At 40.2% G+C, this 13,863-nt stretch overlaps 1 protein-coding gene across 1 annotated transcript in view; it reads right to left on the bottom strand.

Annotated features, from left to right (window-relative positions):
- Positions 1 to 10,086: 10,086 nt before the first annotated feature.
- Positions 10,087 to 13,863, bottom strand: part of PHLPP1 (PH domain and leucine rich repeat protein phosphatase 1) — a 294,885-nt gene continuing 291,108 nt past the window's right edge. The window contains 1 exon segment of the mRNA XM_074202041.1: positions 10,087 to 12,308. Coding sequence (XP_074058142.1) covers positions 11,148 to 12,308 — 1,161 coding nt within the window. The 3' untranslated portion in view covers positions 10,087 to 11,147.

Genomic DNA, 13,863 nt, shown 5'->3' with positions numbered 1-13,863 from the left:
AATTTATTTCCTCTTCTGTTAATCTGGGCAGTTTGTACTTCTGTAATTATTCATCCATTTCACTCAAGTTGTCCAATTTATTGGCATATAGTTTGACCAAAGTAGCTCCAAATTATCTCTTAATTTCCTTCTCGGTGGTTAGTTTATCCTTTATTTTTGATACTGATAATTTGGTTATCTTGTTTTAAATCAGATTTTAACCAGAGGTTTGTCTATTTTATTGGCTTTTCATAACACTCTTAGTTTTATTTATGAGATCAATGGTTTTCTTGTTTTCCATTTTATTAATCACTCCCTTGATTTTCAGAATTTCTAATTTGGTATTTTATTGGGGTTGTTTAATTTGTTCTTTTTTTAGCTTTTTTAGTTGCATATCCAATTCATTTATCTCTTCTTTCTCTATGTTATTCATATAGGCATTTAGAGATATAAGGTTTCTCCTCAAAACTGCCTTTGCTGCATTCCATAAATTTTGGTTTGATATCTCATTAGTATCATTTTCTTGGATATAATTATTAATTATTTCTATCATTTGCTGTTGGAGTCACCCATTATTTAAGATGAAATTATTTTATTTTCAATTAGTTCTTGGTTTATCTTTCCCTGACTGTATATTACATGTAATTGTTATTGCATCATGGTCTGAGAAATGTGTATTTGTTGTTTCTGCCTTTATGTATTTTATTTTAAGGTTTTTGTGCCCTAGTACGTGGTCAATTTTGGTGAAGGTGCCATATACTCATGAGGAAAAAAATATTCTCTTCTATCCCCATTAAGTTTTCTCCAGAGGTCTATCAAATCTAAGTTTTCTAAGATTTCATTCACCTTCTTAACTTCCTTCTTGTTTATTTTGTTGTCAGATTTATCTAGTTCTGAGAGACGGAGATTGAGGTCTCCCACTATTAAAAGTTTTGCTGGGGGCGGCTAGGTGGCGTAGTGGATAATGCACCGGCTTTGGAGTCAGGAGTACCTGGGTTCAAATCTGGTCTCAGACACTTAATAATTACCTAGCTGTGTGACCTTGGGCAAGCCACTTAACCCCATTTGCCTTGCAAAAAAAAATAAGTTTTGCTGTCTATTTCTCCTTGAAATTCATTCAGTTTTTCCTCTAGGAATCTGGATGCTATACCACTAGATGCATACATGTTTAGTAATGAAATAGCTTCATTACCAATGGTGCCTTTTAAGAAGATGTAATTTCCTTTCTTATCCCTTTGAATGAGATTGTTTTTTGCTTTTATTTTGTCTGAGATTAGGATTGCTACCCCAGATTTTTTTACTTTCATTGAGGCATAATATATTTTGTACCAACCTTTTACCTTTACTCTGTGTATATCTCTCTGCTTCAAATGTGTTTCTGCTTCTCTTTTATGGGACAGTTCATTCCATTTACATTTACAGTTAAGATTACTAATTCTGTATTTCCCTTCATGTTATCTTTATATTTATCACTTTCCTTTTCTCTTATTCCTCCTCACCAAAATTTTACTACTTTTCCCCTTTGACTTTTCTTTTAGAAATTTAACTTTGTTTATTTTCACTTATACCTGCCCTTTTATCTGCCCCTTCTTCCCTTATCTTTCCCATTCCTAGTCACCCCCTTCCCTGTAGATTAAAGCTAGATTTTTAAACCCAAGTGGGAATGCATCTTATTTCCTCACTGAGCTAAATCTACTGAATAGCATTAACTCAGCATTCACATTCTCCCCTCTTTCCCTCTAAAATTATGAGTCTTGGTGCTTTTTTCCCCTTGGTGCTCTAATATTAATCAGGTATCATCCATCACAGTTAGATTATTTGATTGCTTGATAAGCTATTGTTATTGAGATATTATGATTGCTTACTTGATTGCTTGATAAGCAGCAATGACTCAAATTGCATCAAATTATAATCATTTTTTACCTTACCCCCTTTTCAAGTATCTTTCAAGTACATACAATCCTCCTTACAAGCCACAGTATCATCCAAAGCCATATCATTTCTGGAACTATTGTGTCCCTCCTCCCAAGCCTATTTTCATTCACATTTATTCACATTTTACCTACACCCCCCCCACACTTAATACCTTATTAAGTGAACCGAGGCTTACTGTGTCTCCCACTTTAACCCCCCCCCCCCCCAATCCAGGGTACTTAACCCCTTGTTAAGTGAAGCACTGGTCACTGATCTAATTAACTGTAAGAATCTTGAAGACCTCTAAGTACTGGGAGACTATGAAGTTTCACTGAGAACTTTACAAATGATAGTAAGGTAATACATCTCAGATCCTTGAAGTTTATGATGCCCTTATTAGACAAGATGTTTAGCATTTTGTGATTAAAGTGAGTCAAAGTATAATGAGACACTTAAGTTAAAGTTAACACCCCTGCTTCCCCCCCCCCCCCCAGGATTTTTTGTCTCAAACATAGTGATGTGATCTTGGGCCTCATCAACTGAGAGATAAGACCCAATTATACCCCTAACCTTTAGTTTCATTCATTTCAATTATATTTTACCCTCTAATTTTCCTTACAGAAACAAAGTTCTAGAGAATTAGAATTGTTATAGCTTCCCTTTTAGGGACCAACATTTGTTTAAAACAGTTTTGTTTTTTCAGTCCCCCTTTTCATTTACCTTTTTTATGTAGCTCTTCAGTTGTGTTATTTGGCGATTTAATTCTCTGTTCAGTTTTGGTCTTGTGTCATGAAATTCTGAAAGTCCTAAATTTCATTGAACATCCATCTATTTCCGACAGTATATGCTGAATTTCTCAGGGTAGTACATTCTGGGTTGTAATCCCAGGTCCTTAAGCTCTCTGAAATATGTCATTCCAGTTCTTCTGATCCTTCAATGTTGAGGCTGATAGGTCCTGTGTTAATCTGATTGTGTTCCCTATGTATTTGAATTGTTTTCTTTATTGTTGTTTGCAAAATTCTCTCTTTTATTTGAGGGTTCTGGAATTTGACTATGACAGCCCTTGGAGTTTTTATCCTGGGGTCTCTTTCTGGAGGGGTTCTATGGATTCTTTCAATGGTTATGTTATCTTGTTCTAGTAGATTGGGGCAGTTTTCCCTTATAATTTCCTGCATGATGTTTTTGAGGTTCTTTTGCTGGTTGAGGCTTTCTAGTAGTCCAATGATTCAAAGATTGTCTCCTGGATGTTTTCCAGGTCATTCGATGGAATCTTGTAGCCTTTTACATCCATTAGTTTCTTTTTGGGGGGAGGGGTTTGCAAGGCAAATGGGGTTAAGTGGCTTGCCCAAGGCCACACAGCTAGGTAATTATTAAGTGTCTGAGACCAGATTTGAACCCAGGTACTCCTGACTCCAGGGCTGGTGCTTTATCCACTGAGCCACCTAGCCGCCCCCCGATTCATTAGTTTCTAACTGTTCAATTTTAATTTTTAGGATTTGATTTTCTTCAATTATCTTCTGCGTTTCCTTTTCCAGTTGGTTATTTTTACTTTTAACAGAGATGATTTCTTTGGTCAACTTGTCACAATTTTCCCACATGACTTTCATTTCTTTTTTCCATTTTTTCTTCTCCCTCTCTTCTTTGGTTTTAAATTCTTTTTTAAACTCTTCAATGAGCTTATGTATTTGAGTCCAGTTTATAGACCGTTTTGGTAACTTCTGTGAGTGATTTTTTGCTATTTTCTTCTTCAGACATGGCACTGCTGTCATCTTTATCTGTTAAGTAATTTTCTATAGTAAGCGTTCTTTTAGCTTTTTTTTTTTTATTTTTGTTTTGTAATTCTTCTCCTGGGATATATGGAGTATAGATCCAAGTTTTTATTTTGCTGGGTCTGGAGTCTGATCCCTGGCTTGTCATTAGCCAAGATGTGGCCTATGCAGTCCAGGCCTTGCCTTTGCAGAAGTTTGTTTCCTCCTTTATGTCCAGGTTCTGACTTAACAGAGAATTGTTCCCGACCCAGTCCTGTCTTTTACCAGAGTGCTTTCAGGGTTCAGACTTTGTTTTGGGTTGGTATCCTCCCTGCTGGCTTGCTATCCAGCTGCCTGGACCTCTATTATTATTATTATTAAGCTGTCACGACCTGAATTGCATTGTGGCTAAAAGCCTCCTGCTGGCTTTCCCTGCTCTCCCACCTCCTGAACTTTACTTTCCCTTTAACCCCAAAGAAACAGACCTTTACTGAAGATCCTCCATGATGTCTACAGTTTAAAACTTCTTTGAATCTTCTATTTTTCTTGGCGGGATCCATGGAGTGAATGTCAGAGTACAGACTTCATTTATCTTTGGAAGGGAAAGGCTCCAGGGGCAAGTTAGCTTCACAGCCATCTTGTTTCTACCCCAGAAGTCCCAGATTAAAATTTAATCGACAAATATTTAACAATATAAATGAAAATACAATATAGCCCAGATAATATTAATGTGTAGTTTTCTAAGTCAAAATGTGTCCTGCAGCAATCCTTATCTGTATTTTGGTGGCCTATATTTTATTTGATTTAGACACCAATGATTTAGTCATACTCTCTCATTTTTACAGAAGAAGAAACTATTTTCTCTACATTGTACTTCTCAATTAGAATTTCCATCTTAGGCATTCTTCAGTTCCCACTTATAAGGGCATTCTCAGTCTTTGGATGACACACAGATGGATTTCGAAGTTCTCTTCCATGAGAATCTATATGGAGAGAGGGAGGGAGGGAGGGAGGGAGAGAGAGAGAGAGAGAGAGAGAGACAGACAGACAGAGAGAGAGAGAGAGAGAAGAGAGAGGTAGGGATAGGGAGAGAGGAGAAAGGAGAAAGGGGAGGGAGAGAGGGGAGGTGCGCACGAGAGTGAGAGAGCATATGCGTATCTAGGTGGACTTATATTTTAGGATGAAGAGACTGGCTGAGACACTGAGACTCAGTCACACAGCTGTAAGGGTAAAGGAATGGGAACCAAATCTGGGTATTCTTCCCATTATTGCCCAGATTGGAAAAATCATGGAAATTGCTAACAGCTCTATGATAGGGTTCATTCTGTTTCTCCTGATACCCTAGACTCAAGTTTTATGATACTGACCTTCACAGGGGCCATCATGAGACACTTTCAGAAGCAGAGGCCTCAGCAGAGCTTCTGTGAACAACAAATGCTCCAGAATAGTCTTCAAGAGATCCTTAGAGGACAGGCAAGAAACAGTCAACTCTGTTTCTTTGAGAGAATTAAGGGTTGAGAAAGCTGCCCAGTCCAGTTCAATCCACTGTCCAGCCTTACCAGTAGATGGTGCTGTGACAAAAGCAATCCAGAGGCCATGCCTTGCAACCCAAGACCAGAAATGTACTTGCCAGCCTGAGATCTGTTCTGAGGTTCTCACTCAGCACAAGCAGTCAACCAACAAGCTTGGAGATGGTGGCTGGCCTTTGGGAGGTAGTGGTTTTAGAAATGGATTTAATAACCCCTTTTCCCCAGCATCCTCCATTCCTGAAACAATCACACACACACACACACACACACACACACACACACACACACACACGGCACCTTGCATAAATTGTCTTCATGTGTATGCTCTGTATCGAAAGTCTCTTCTAGGCCCCATATTTTTTTCTGCTCAGACACTAGCATAGCACCTTGCAAATTGTAGGTACTCTCTACCTCTAAGACACAGGCAACTTTAAACCTTCATTTCTGCAAGCCAAGGGCTGCACTTCCAAGATACCACAGGAAAGCTTCTTTGTAATCATTATTCTGATCAGAAACTAGGAGCTGGTAAGTCTACAAACCTCTTCCTACATGGCCCAGCCTTTTTCCTCTCTCCTCACATCTTTCTTTAAGATTGGTAAATATCTCCTCTTGTTCCTGAAATTCCTGATCCAGACCATGGAGACAAAAACTTCTTTTCCTTGCTCTCTCAGCACTCATTCTAATCCACTTCAGCCCTCAGCTTGCCCTGTCCCTATTCTCCCTTTGCATCATACTTTCTCTAGCTTCAATCCATTGTGAAATTCCCCGTCATCCTCAATCTCTTCCTTCAACACTCCTTTATGGAGTCAATAATTGAAACCTGGTTTTTTCTCAGTCTCTCATCCCCTATGTCCCATCCCCATATCGCCCCACTTCTAATTACTTCACTCCTCTCTGCATTTTATCTTCCTTGAAATTTTAGTCCCTCAAGGTCATCCCAGGCTAACACTTCCTTCTCCTTAGTCTTGAACTTGAGTCTTGAAGTTCCTGAAGAGTTAATCAGTACATTCTTGACTCCCTCACCACCATGGTCTACCATTCAAATCCTATTTTACCACTCTTTTACTACCATTATAAAAATTTTCCCGAGTTGCTAGAGAAAGTCACAGAACTAAGCTTACAGAATTACAGACTAGTTCTCTAATCTCAACTGGGTCCTCACCACTGTAAGGAAATTATTTATCCTATTCGTTTATTATTCCCCATAGCATCCATTTCAAACATTCAGGTCCCCCACTTCATTCCCTGCCCTTCTTTTACTAAGTTTAAAACTATCTGTCAAGACCTTCAACAGCGTATCTTTTCCATACCAAAAAAACCTCTTTTGCTCCAGTTACAGCTGACATGGACTTTCTTGCCAAAGGTAACTTGTGCTCTTGATTTCATTCCCTACTGTCTCCTCCTTTAGGATCTTGTGCAACTATTTCTCAAGTTTCTATTGACTTGTTTCCTAGTGCTCCCCCCCCAAAAAAAAAACGTTCTTGGACTCTTCTATCCTTTCAAGCCATCACCCTACATATCTCCACCTTTCACTGCTAAACTCCAGAAAAAATCATTCTCCAGCCCAGTTTTTAGTTCTTCCTTACTCATACATTTCTTAGTTCTGTATAATCTAGGTTCAAATCAGATCATTCTACAGAAACTGCTGTCAAAGGTTATCAGTATTAAAATGGATAAATTCCAGACCTTCTCTGAATCTCCACCCTATCTGACTAGTATCCCACCCTGGTGACTAACCTCACTTCTTGTTCTCTCTATACTCTCTTGGGTTCAGTGACATTTTTCTCTACTTCTCTTTCATTACCCCTCCTCTTTCCATCTGCTAGGAATCAAGACTGCTCTTAGACACTCTTTGCTCTGCAAACTTCCCTAGTGATCTCATTCTCCCATATGTACTTATCTACTCCTATCCTCTATATGAATTTATGCAATCACAGAGGAAGTTTAGTTACAAGTCCTGTATCTCAAACTCACCCATGTCTGAAAGTAACTTCACATACTACCTATTTCTCTGGTTGGTACCATATTCTTAATCACCCATACTGGAAACCTCTGAATCATCTTGATTCCCTTTCCCCGTTACATTTCATATATAATCAATGGCTTTTGTTGATTCCATTGCTGAAAAAACCTCAGTTTCTACCTCCACCAGCATGGACTTCATCACCTCTCCCTAGGCTGATAGTAGTATCTCAATCAATCTCCTTCTCTCTCTTTCTATAATCCATTCTATTCAGATACCAAAATAAATTTCCCAACAGCACCCATCTGATTCCCATCTGATTATTTCATTCCCCTAAAACCTCATTGACCTCTAGTATATTTCTTTCCATGATTATTTTACATCATGCAAAACTGGATCATATTATTCCTCAAATCTAATTTCACATTTCCAAACTAAGTGTAGTTGTTCAGGGTCTGTCTCATGACTAGAACTTACCTCATTCTCATCTATGTCATTTAGAATTCTCTCCTTTGAAGGCTCAGTTCACATGCCACCATCTCCCTGAAGTCTTCCCTGATGCTCCTAGGTGAAAATGTTCTTCTCTTCTTCACAAGAGCACTAGGGTTCTTGGGTCACTCTCTCCTTTGGTTCCACATGAGCCTTTTCCTGCAAACTGAAATGTGAGCTCCTAGAGGTCAGGGGCTGTGTCATTTTAATTGTAGCCCTAATACCTATGACAATGTTTCACATGTAGTGGGTATTAATTATTAAATGAACAGATGTTATTATAAACATAGATATAAATGGGCAGATAGTGCCTAACAAGTTTCTTTATGCAACAAAAAATGGAAATGTCAATAGAAGCCACATTAATTCTTCTCATGATAATTATAGCTGGGAAGAGGGACAAACTGCCTCTAGAGAGGATGGGCCTTATAGATCACCCCTAAAGACCTCATTGCCCAGCTTCTGCCACATTTCTCCTTATAGTACAACATTGCATATACCCATTAGTGTGAAGCATTCACACTCTGTGATCCTCATACTTGGCCTAGTTTTGGACCATACTTTAGGGATTGAGATAGGATCAACAGCTATACTTTGACCTCCTGCTAAATCAGTTAAACAGTAAACATTTAGTAAGCTCCAATTAGATGTAGACATTGTGCAGATCCTTGCATCCACACCCCACAGTAAGTTAGAACGCCACTCTAGATGTTTGGACTTAGATGAAGTATAACATGTTGAAAGCCATTTTAGTTTTTTATGCCTCTCATAGGGAACTTTGAGACTGACCTTGGAATTTATCTAGATACACCAAGCAAAATTCAGAGCTCTTTCACAGAAGGAAAAACTTGAGTCTCTTTACTTACCTTATCTGGACCTGTCCACTTAGGGCTGGACTGGAATACCCTTGAGATATGAGTAAGAGAAGATTTTGATGTGAATTGTCCTGACTTGGATATTTCAAGATGATAGAATGTTAAGTCAGGTGGCACAGTGGTCTTGGAGTCAGAAGGACAGGGGTTCGAATTCACCCCCAGACACTTGATACTTAATAGCTGTGTGATCTTGGGTGAGTCACTTAACCCTGACTGCCTTGCATCCAGGGTTGTTTCCAATTGTCTGGATTCATATCTGACCACTGGACACAAATGGCTCTGGAGGAGAAAGTGAGGCTGGTGACTTAGCACAGCCCCCAACCCCCCACCTCAAATCCAATTCATGTGCATGTCATGGTATCACCTCCCTTATGTCATAGTCTTCTTTGAAAAGGAAGGAACGAAAAAACCCCACATCAGCATCAGAATGTTAGGAAGAGTTAGGAAGAGACTGGAGTGTTCATCTACTCCAGCCCTGTCATTTTATGGATGATACAATTAAAGTCTAGGAAAGTGATGTGACTTGCCTAAGGTCACAGTTATGCAGAAGTGACTCCTCTTATTTAAGGAAGTGTTTGCTATTAAAAGTAGACTGCTCTGGGGGCAGCTAGGTGGTACAATGGATAGAGCACCAGCCTTGGAGTCAGGAGTACCTGAGTTCAAATCCAGCCTCAGATACTTAATGATTACCTATGTGGCCTTGTGCAAGCCACTTAACCCCATTGCCTTGAAAAACCTAAAAAAAAAGTAGACTGCTCTGAAGGATACCCAGATCCCCATGGCTATCCTTTATTTTCCTTGTGGAACTTGCTCTTGAGCTGGGCCAAGTAAAACACTTTCCTCCAATTTCCCAAGAGGTGTGGCATGGACAGGTGTCCCTGTATTTGCAGATGAACACCCTTACTTAATACTTCCAAGGCAAAGAACTCAAGTTTGGGTTACAGAAAGCCCAAGTGAAATGGCTCATAATGTTACCTTCCCACAATAACTATGATATAAAGACATTATTCATGGCAACAAGTCTTTCTGAATATGAAGCAAAAATTAGGGATACCTTTTCCAAAACAATGGATCCAAAATGATGATAATGGGAGGGGGGAAAAGTCTGAAAGAGAAACACACTTGTACCAATGAAGTAGACAATTCAGTTGAGATTCTGAAGCTGCATGAGTTTCTTTCTGATCTATAATGGTTACTGTCAACATTCTCTCCATGTTGAGTAATGAGTAAGGCAGCTCCTGATTTCTATTATCATAAGGGAAATATAGTAAGATAAAATGCTCATATGATCCCATGAGCTTGCAGGACAAGGAGAACTGTTGCAACTTCTATACCACCCCAATTCCTATTCAGACAAGATCAATATAAGATCATGTAAGATCAACCACATGAACCAACAGGAATTAGGGAAAATTTGGCTTCCCATTTCAATCCAGGCTATGTTATTAAAAAAAAATCACAAAGGATTAATATTCACTGAAACAGAAGTCATCCGAAAAACCACAAACACCTCACACCTCCAAGTTCATAGTAGACAGTATAGTTTTAAGATACTTCTGATTGCTCAGACAAAAAAGCAGATGGGTCCATTACTTGTAAATTTTATATTTATTATAACAAAAATTATGACATGTTCATTTGTGCATTCTGCTTTAATATAACTCTTGGTATGTAAATGATCTAAATGAGCTCTATACAATCATGCTGGTTGTGGCAGCAATAAGGAACACAAATAAAAAATGTCTGAAAAAGTAGGTATTTGAGGAAGGGAAGAGGAGCAGGGGAAAAAAATCAGAGGCCCGCTGGATGCAGGTTGCTGTTCAGTGGTTCTAAGAACCACCTTATTTGTAGATAGCTGGTCTGGCCACTTAGGCTCATCACAAAATGAGCGTGAACTGAAGTCCTGGGCGGGCCAGGTATAAATAAGTTGGGGTTGGGGGGGGATGGTAAGAGATGAGAACACAAAGTTGGTTATTCAGACTGTGTCCTTATGCTGAGACTACAAAACATTTTAAGCATCACTATACAACACTGAGCTATTTACAGTAATAATTTCCCAATCAACTGTTCTCTCAGAGAAAATTAGTGAATCTCAGTGACTTCAGTCACCTGACAGAGTAAAGCAACTCCTAGGAGTTAGTCTCCATATTCTACAAATGTCTATCATTTTCAAGACCCCCCCCAAAGAAAAAAGTCATCCCCCCCAAAGAAATACAGTATTACAATATTACTGAATCATTGAGTACTGGCAACCTGCCCGGTCTTTCAAACAAACAAACAACAACAACAACAAAAAAGCCATTTTTAAAAAATATTACATCATCATTATCTGTTTCTCTGCAATATATTAAACTTTTTGTTCTTTGTCTTTACACTTTTGATATGTTACGAGAGGAGGAAAGAAAGGGAAGGGCTAGCCAGTTAAAATCATATTGGTAAAGCATCACTAGAAGAAACATGGTAATTATTAAAAAGTAACAAAGGAGAGAACCTACAGATTAGCTGCAAAGGCAAGTGAGGGAATTGGGAAAAATGGAAGGGAGGAGAAAGTGGAGTAAAACCCCTGGTTTAATGTGAGCCTGGGAGACTCTTGTGACTCAGTCTTTTCTGGTTAGTTTATTATTATTTTTTAAACAGTACTTGCACTGGGTCATAGTGGTGTATCATAATAGTCTGGCAGTTGGTCCATTTGATACTGCCTCTGCTGCTGTTGCTGCTGCTGCTGTTGTTGTTGCTGCTGCTGCTGCTGTTGCTCCTGGTGGTGTTTCATGATTTCTTTGACTTCCTCTTCTAGCTCAGGTGGGATTATAAACTGATCATCAGGATCAGGCTGAGCTGGAGCCGCAAAGTAGCCCCCAGTTTTTCGGAGAGGCGCATCAGCAGCTACCTCTATCATGTTGTGGCTCCTCTCCTGGGGTGCCACAGAGCCATTAGCCCTCCTGCGCCCTATGGTCCCAGTGGCAGAGAAGTCAATCTTCTTGGGCAGCCCTGCCTCTTCCTCATTGGCACTGATAACTATGCCCTCATCACTAGCCTCAGCTGGCACCTGAAGCAGCTGCTGCTGCTGCTTCTCCTTGGTCTGGCCACAGTGAATGTCCACCTCCACCTCCACCCTGCTTCCATTGGTGAAGACACCCTCAATGGGTTCTTCATCATCACTGTCAAGGCCATTGTCAGAGAAGGCACTGGAGAAGGTGGCGCTGGAGAGCTGTCGCTGGAAGGAGCTCGACAGACAGACAGGATGGAGCATGCAGCGCTGCTCGCTGGGATAGGCCGGGCTGCTTTCACTCAGGGCACCTGGTGGGGGCTCATCTGAGGCCGTGGATCCCACCTCACTGCTCATCTCAGAGGTGGAGATCTCACTGCTGATCTCAGAGGCCATGCCGCTGCTGGAGGAGGGCACTCCTAACCCATCAGGGGGCCGATCTTTGATCACCACATTAACTGAGGGAGGAAAGATACCTGGACTTGGAGGGGGGATGCTGCTTCCACCAAGCTCGCAGCAGCAGAAGCTGTCTTCAGTGACATTGAGCTGCACCACCACGGCACTGATGCTGTCGTTGCAGCCATAACTCTGGGCCAGGGTGCACAGCTTCTTGGCAGCGGCTAAGGCATCAGGCACATTCCGTACAGCCTCGATTGCCTCCTCGATGGACAGGCTGTCCCACAGGGCCTTGCTGCCCAAGATGAAGAACTCGTCCTGCGGTGTCAGTGTCACTGACTGCACATGGGGACGGGGAACAACACTTGGGTGGAGAAAGGTGTAGCCCAAAATCCGTGTAGATTCAGTTACTCCATTTACCTTGCCATCCTATAGGAGGGGGAGAGACAAATCAGTAAGGAGTCAACCATGTCAATTTGTACAGCAGTCACTGGTGCTTGCTTACTCCCTTTAGCATTACCCCATTAACAGGAAGAGTTCACTGTAGATCTTACACAGGCAGTCAGAATACCAGGGGAGCAAGGAAAGAGAGGGAAGATCTTGTACTCTTCTTAGTTGAAGTCACTTTATGGAGACAATGGCCCTGAATATGCAAGGACTGAGGAGTGCCAGGACAACAGACTGAAGCTAGTGCATGTAAACCTAGAAGAAGATGGATTTCTTGTAGGATCATTAATTTTCACTTCAAACCTACAGGATTCCATGAAAGAAAATTCTCTCAAAAGCAAGTCACTCTTCTTCCCTCCAAACTTAAGGTTTACAAAAGTGAAAAGGGAGAATGATGATTTGTATTTCTATCAACTGGGCTATGACAAACAAAGAAGTTTTACATGTCAAGAAGTTACTTATATCTTCAAAGGAAAGACTTAACAGGATGTAAAGGTAGATAGAGGGAGGGACTGATAATCTTTAATTATATGAAGGCGAAAGAGACACTTTTTGAGGCAAGACACATCTGTACGTTCACATCCTGAAACGATTACGTTCTGCCTAGCTAAAGTCCTGCCTAAATGCTCCTTTTTGCAACTACAAATGTAACCATCCCAGTTTTGTTTGTTTCTGTTTCATGTTTTTCTTTTTACTCCCTCCGGTCTTTAATGCATGGGATTCCTCAGCTTTCATATGCAACAGGTGTTCCCTGCTTTTAAACACTTTCATTTCTAGATATGGCCTTATATTGACTTTAATACTTCTTAATCAGCTTCATCCAGCAAGGCTAAATACTCTCTGGTAATGTGGTAGGAAACAGGTCAGTATAAGGAGGAAGGTAGAGCAAAGAAAAAAGTGACTGAAAATAAAGCAAAAATTTGGTGAACAATGGCTACAAAATAGTATAATTAACCTTCAAAAAACAAGGGGAAAGGGGCAGCTAGGTGGAGCAGTGGATAAAGCACTAGCCCTGGAGTCAGGAGGACCTAAGTTCAAATCCAGCCTCAGACATTTAATAATTATCTAGCTGTGTGGCCTTGGGCAAGCCACTTAACCCTAATGCCTTGCAAAAAACTAAAAAAAGCATTTTATGTATCAATCACTAGGCTAAACGATGAAGATACAAAAAGGCAAAAGACAGTCTCTGCTACAAGGAGCTTGCATCTAATAAGATCAACGAAAAAGGAAACGTGTATACACACACACACACACACACACACATATATACATATATATGTATATATATGTATATGAGAAATTGGAAATAATTAAGAGGAAAGGTCCTGGAGTTAAGAAGAAATGGGAAAAGATTAATATAAAAGATAGGATTTCAACCGGAATTTCTCCTGACATTGAAAAGGTACCCACAGAACATCCTAACAGGCCTCCCATACTCCTGTCACCAATCTCTCTCTGTCATACCATTCCTTGATGATGTCACATACTCCTGGGCTGCTCACACCTACCATAAGCCTGTTCATTGCCCTCTGTGCAT

The sequence above is a fragment of the Macrotis lagotis genome, chromosome X, assembly GCF_037893015.1.
Source record: "Macrotis lagotis isolate mMagLag1 chromosome X, bilby.v1.9.chrom.fasta, whole genome shotgun sequence".
Classification (NCBI taxonomy): domain Eukaryota; kingdom Metazoa; phylum Chordata; class Mammalia; order Peramelemorphia; family Peramelidae; genus Macrotis; species Macrotis lagotis.
This window is presented reverse-complemented; position numbering and strand designations above follow the sequence as displayed.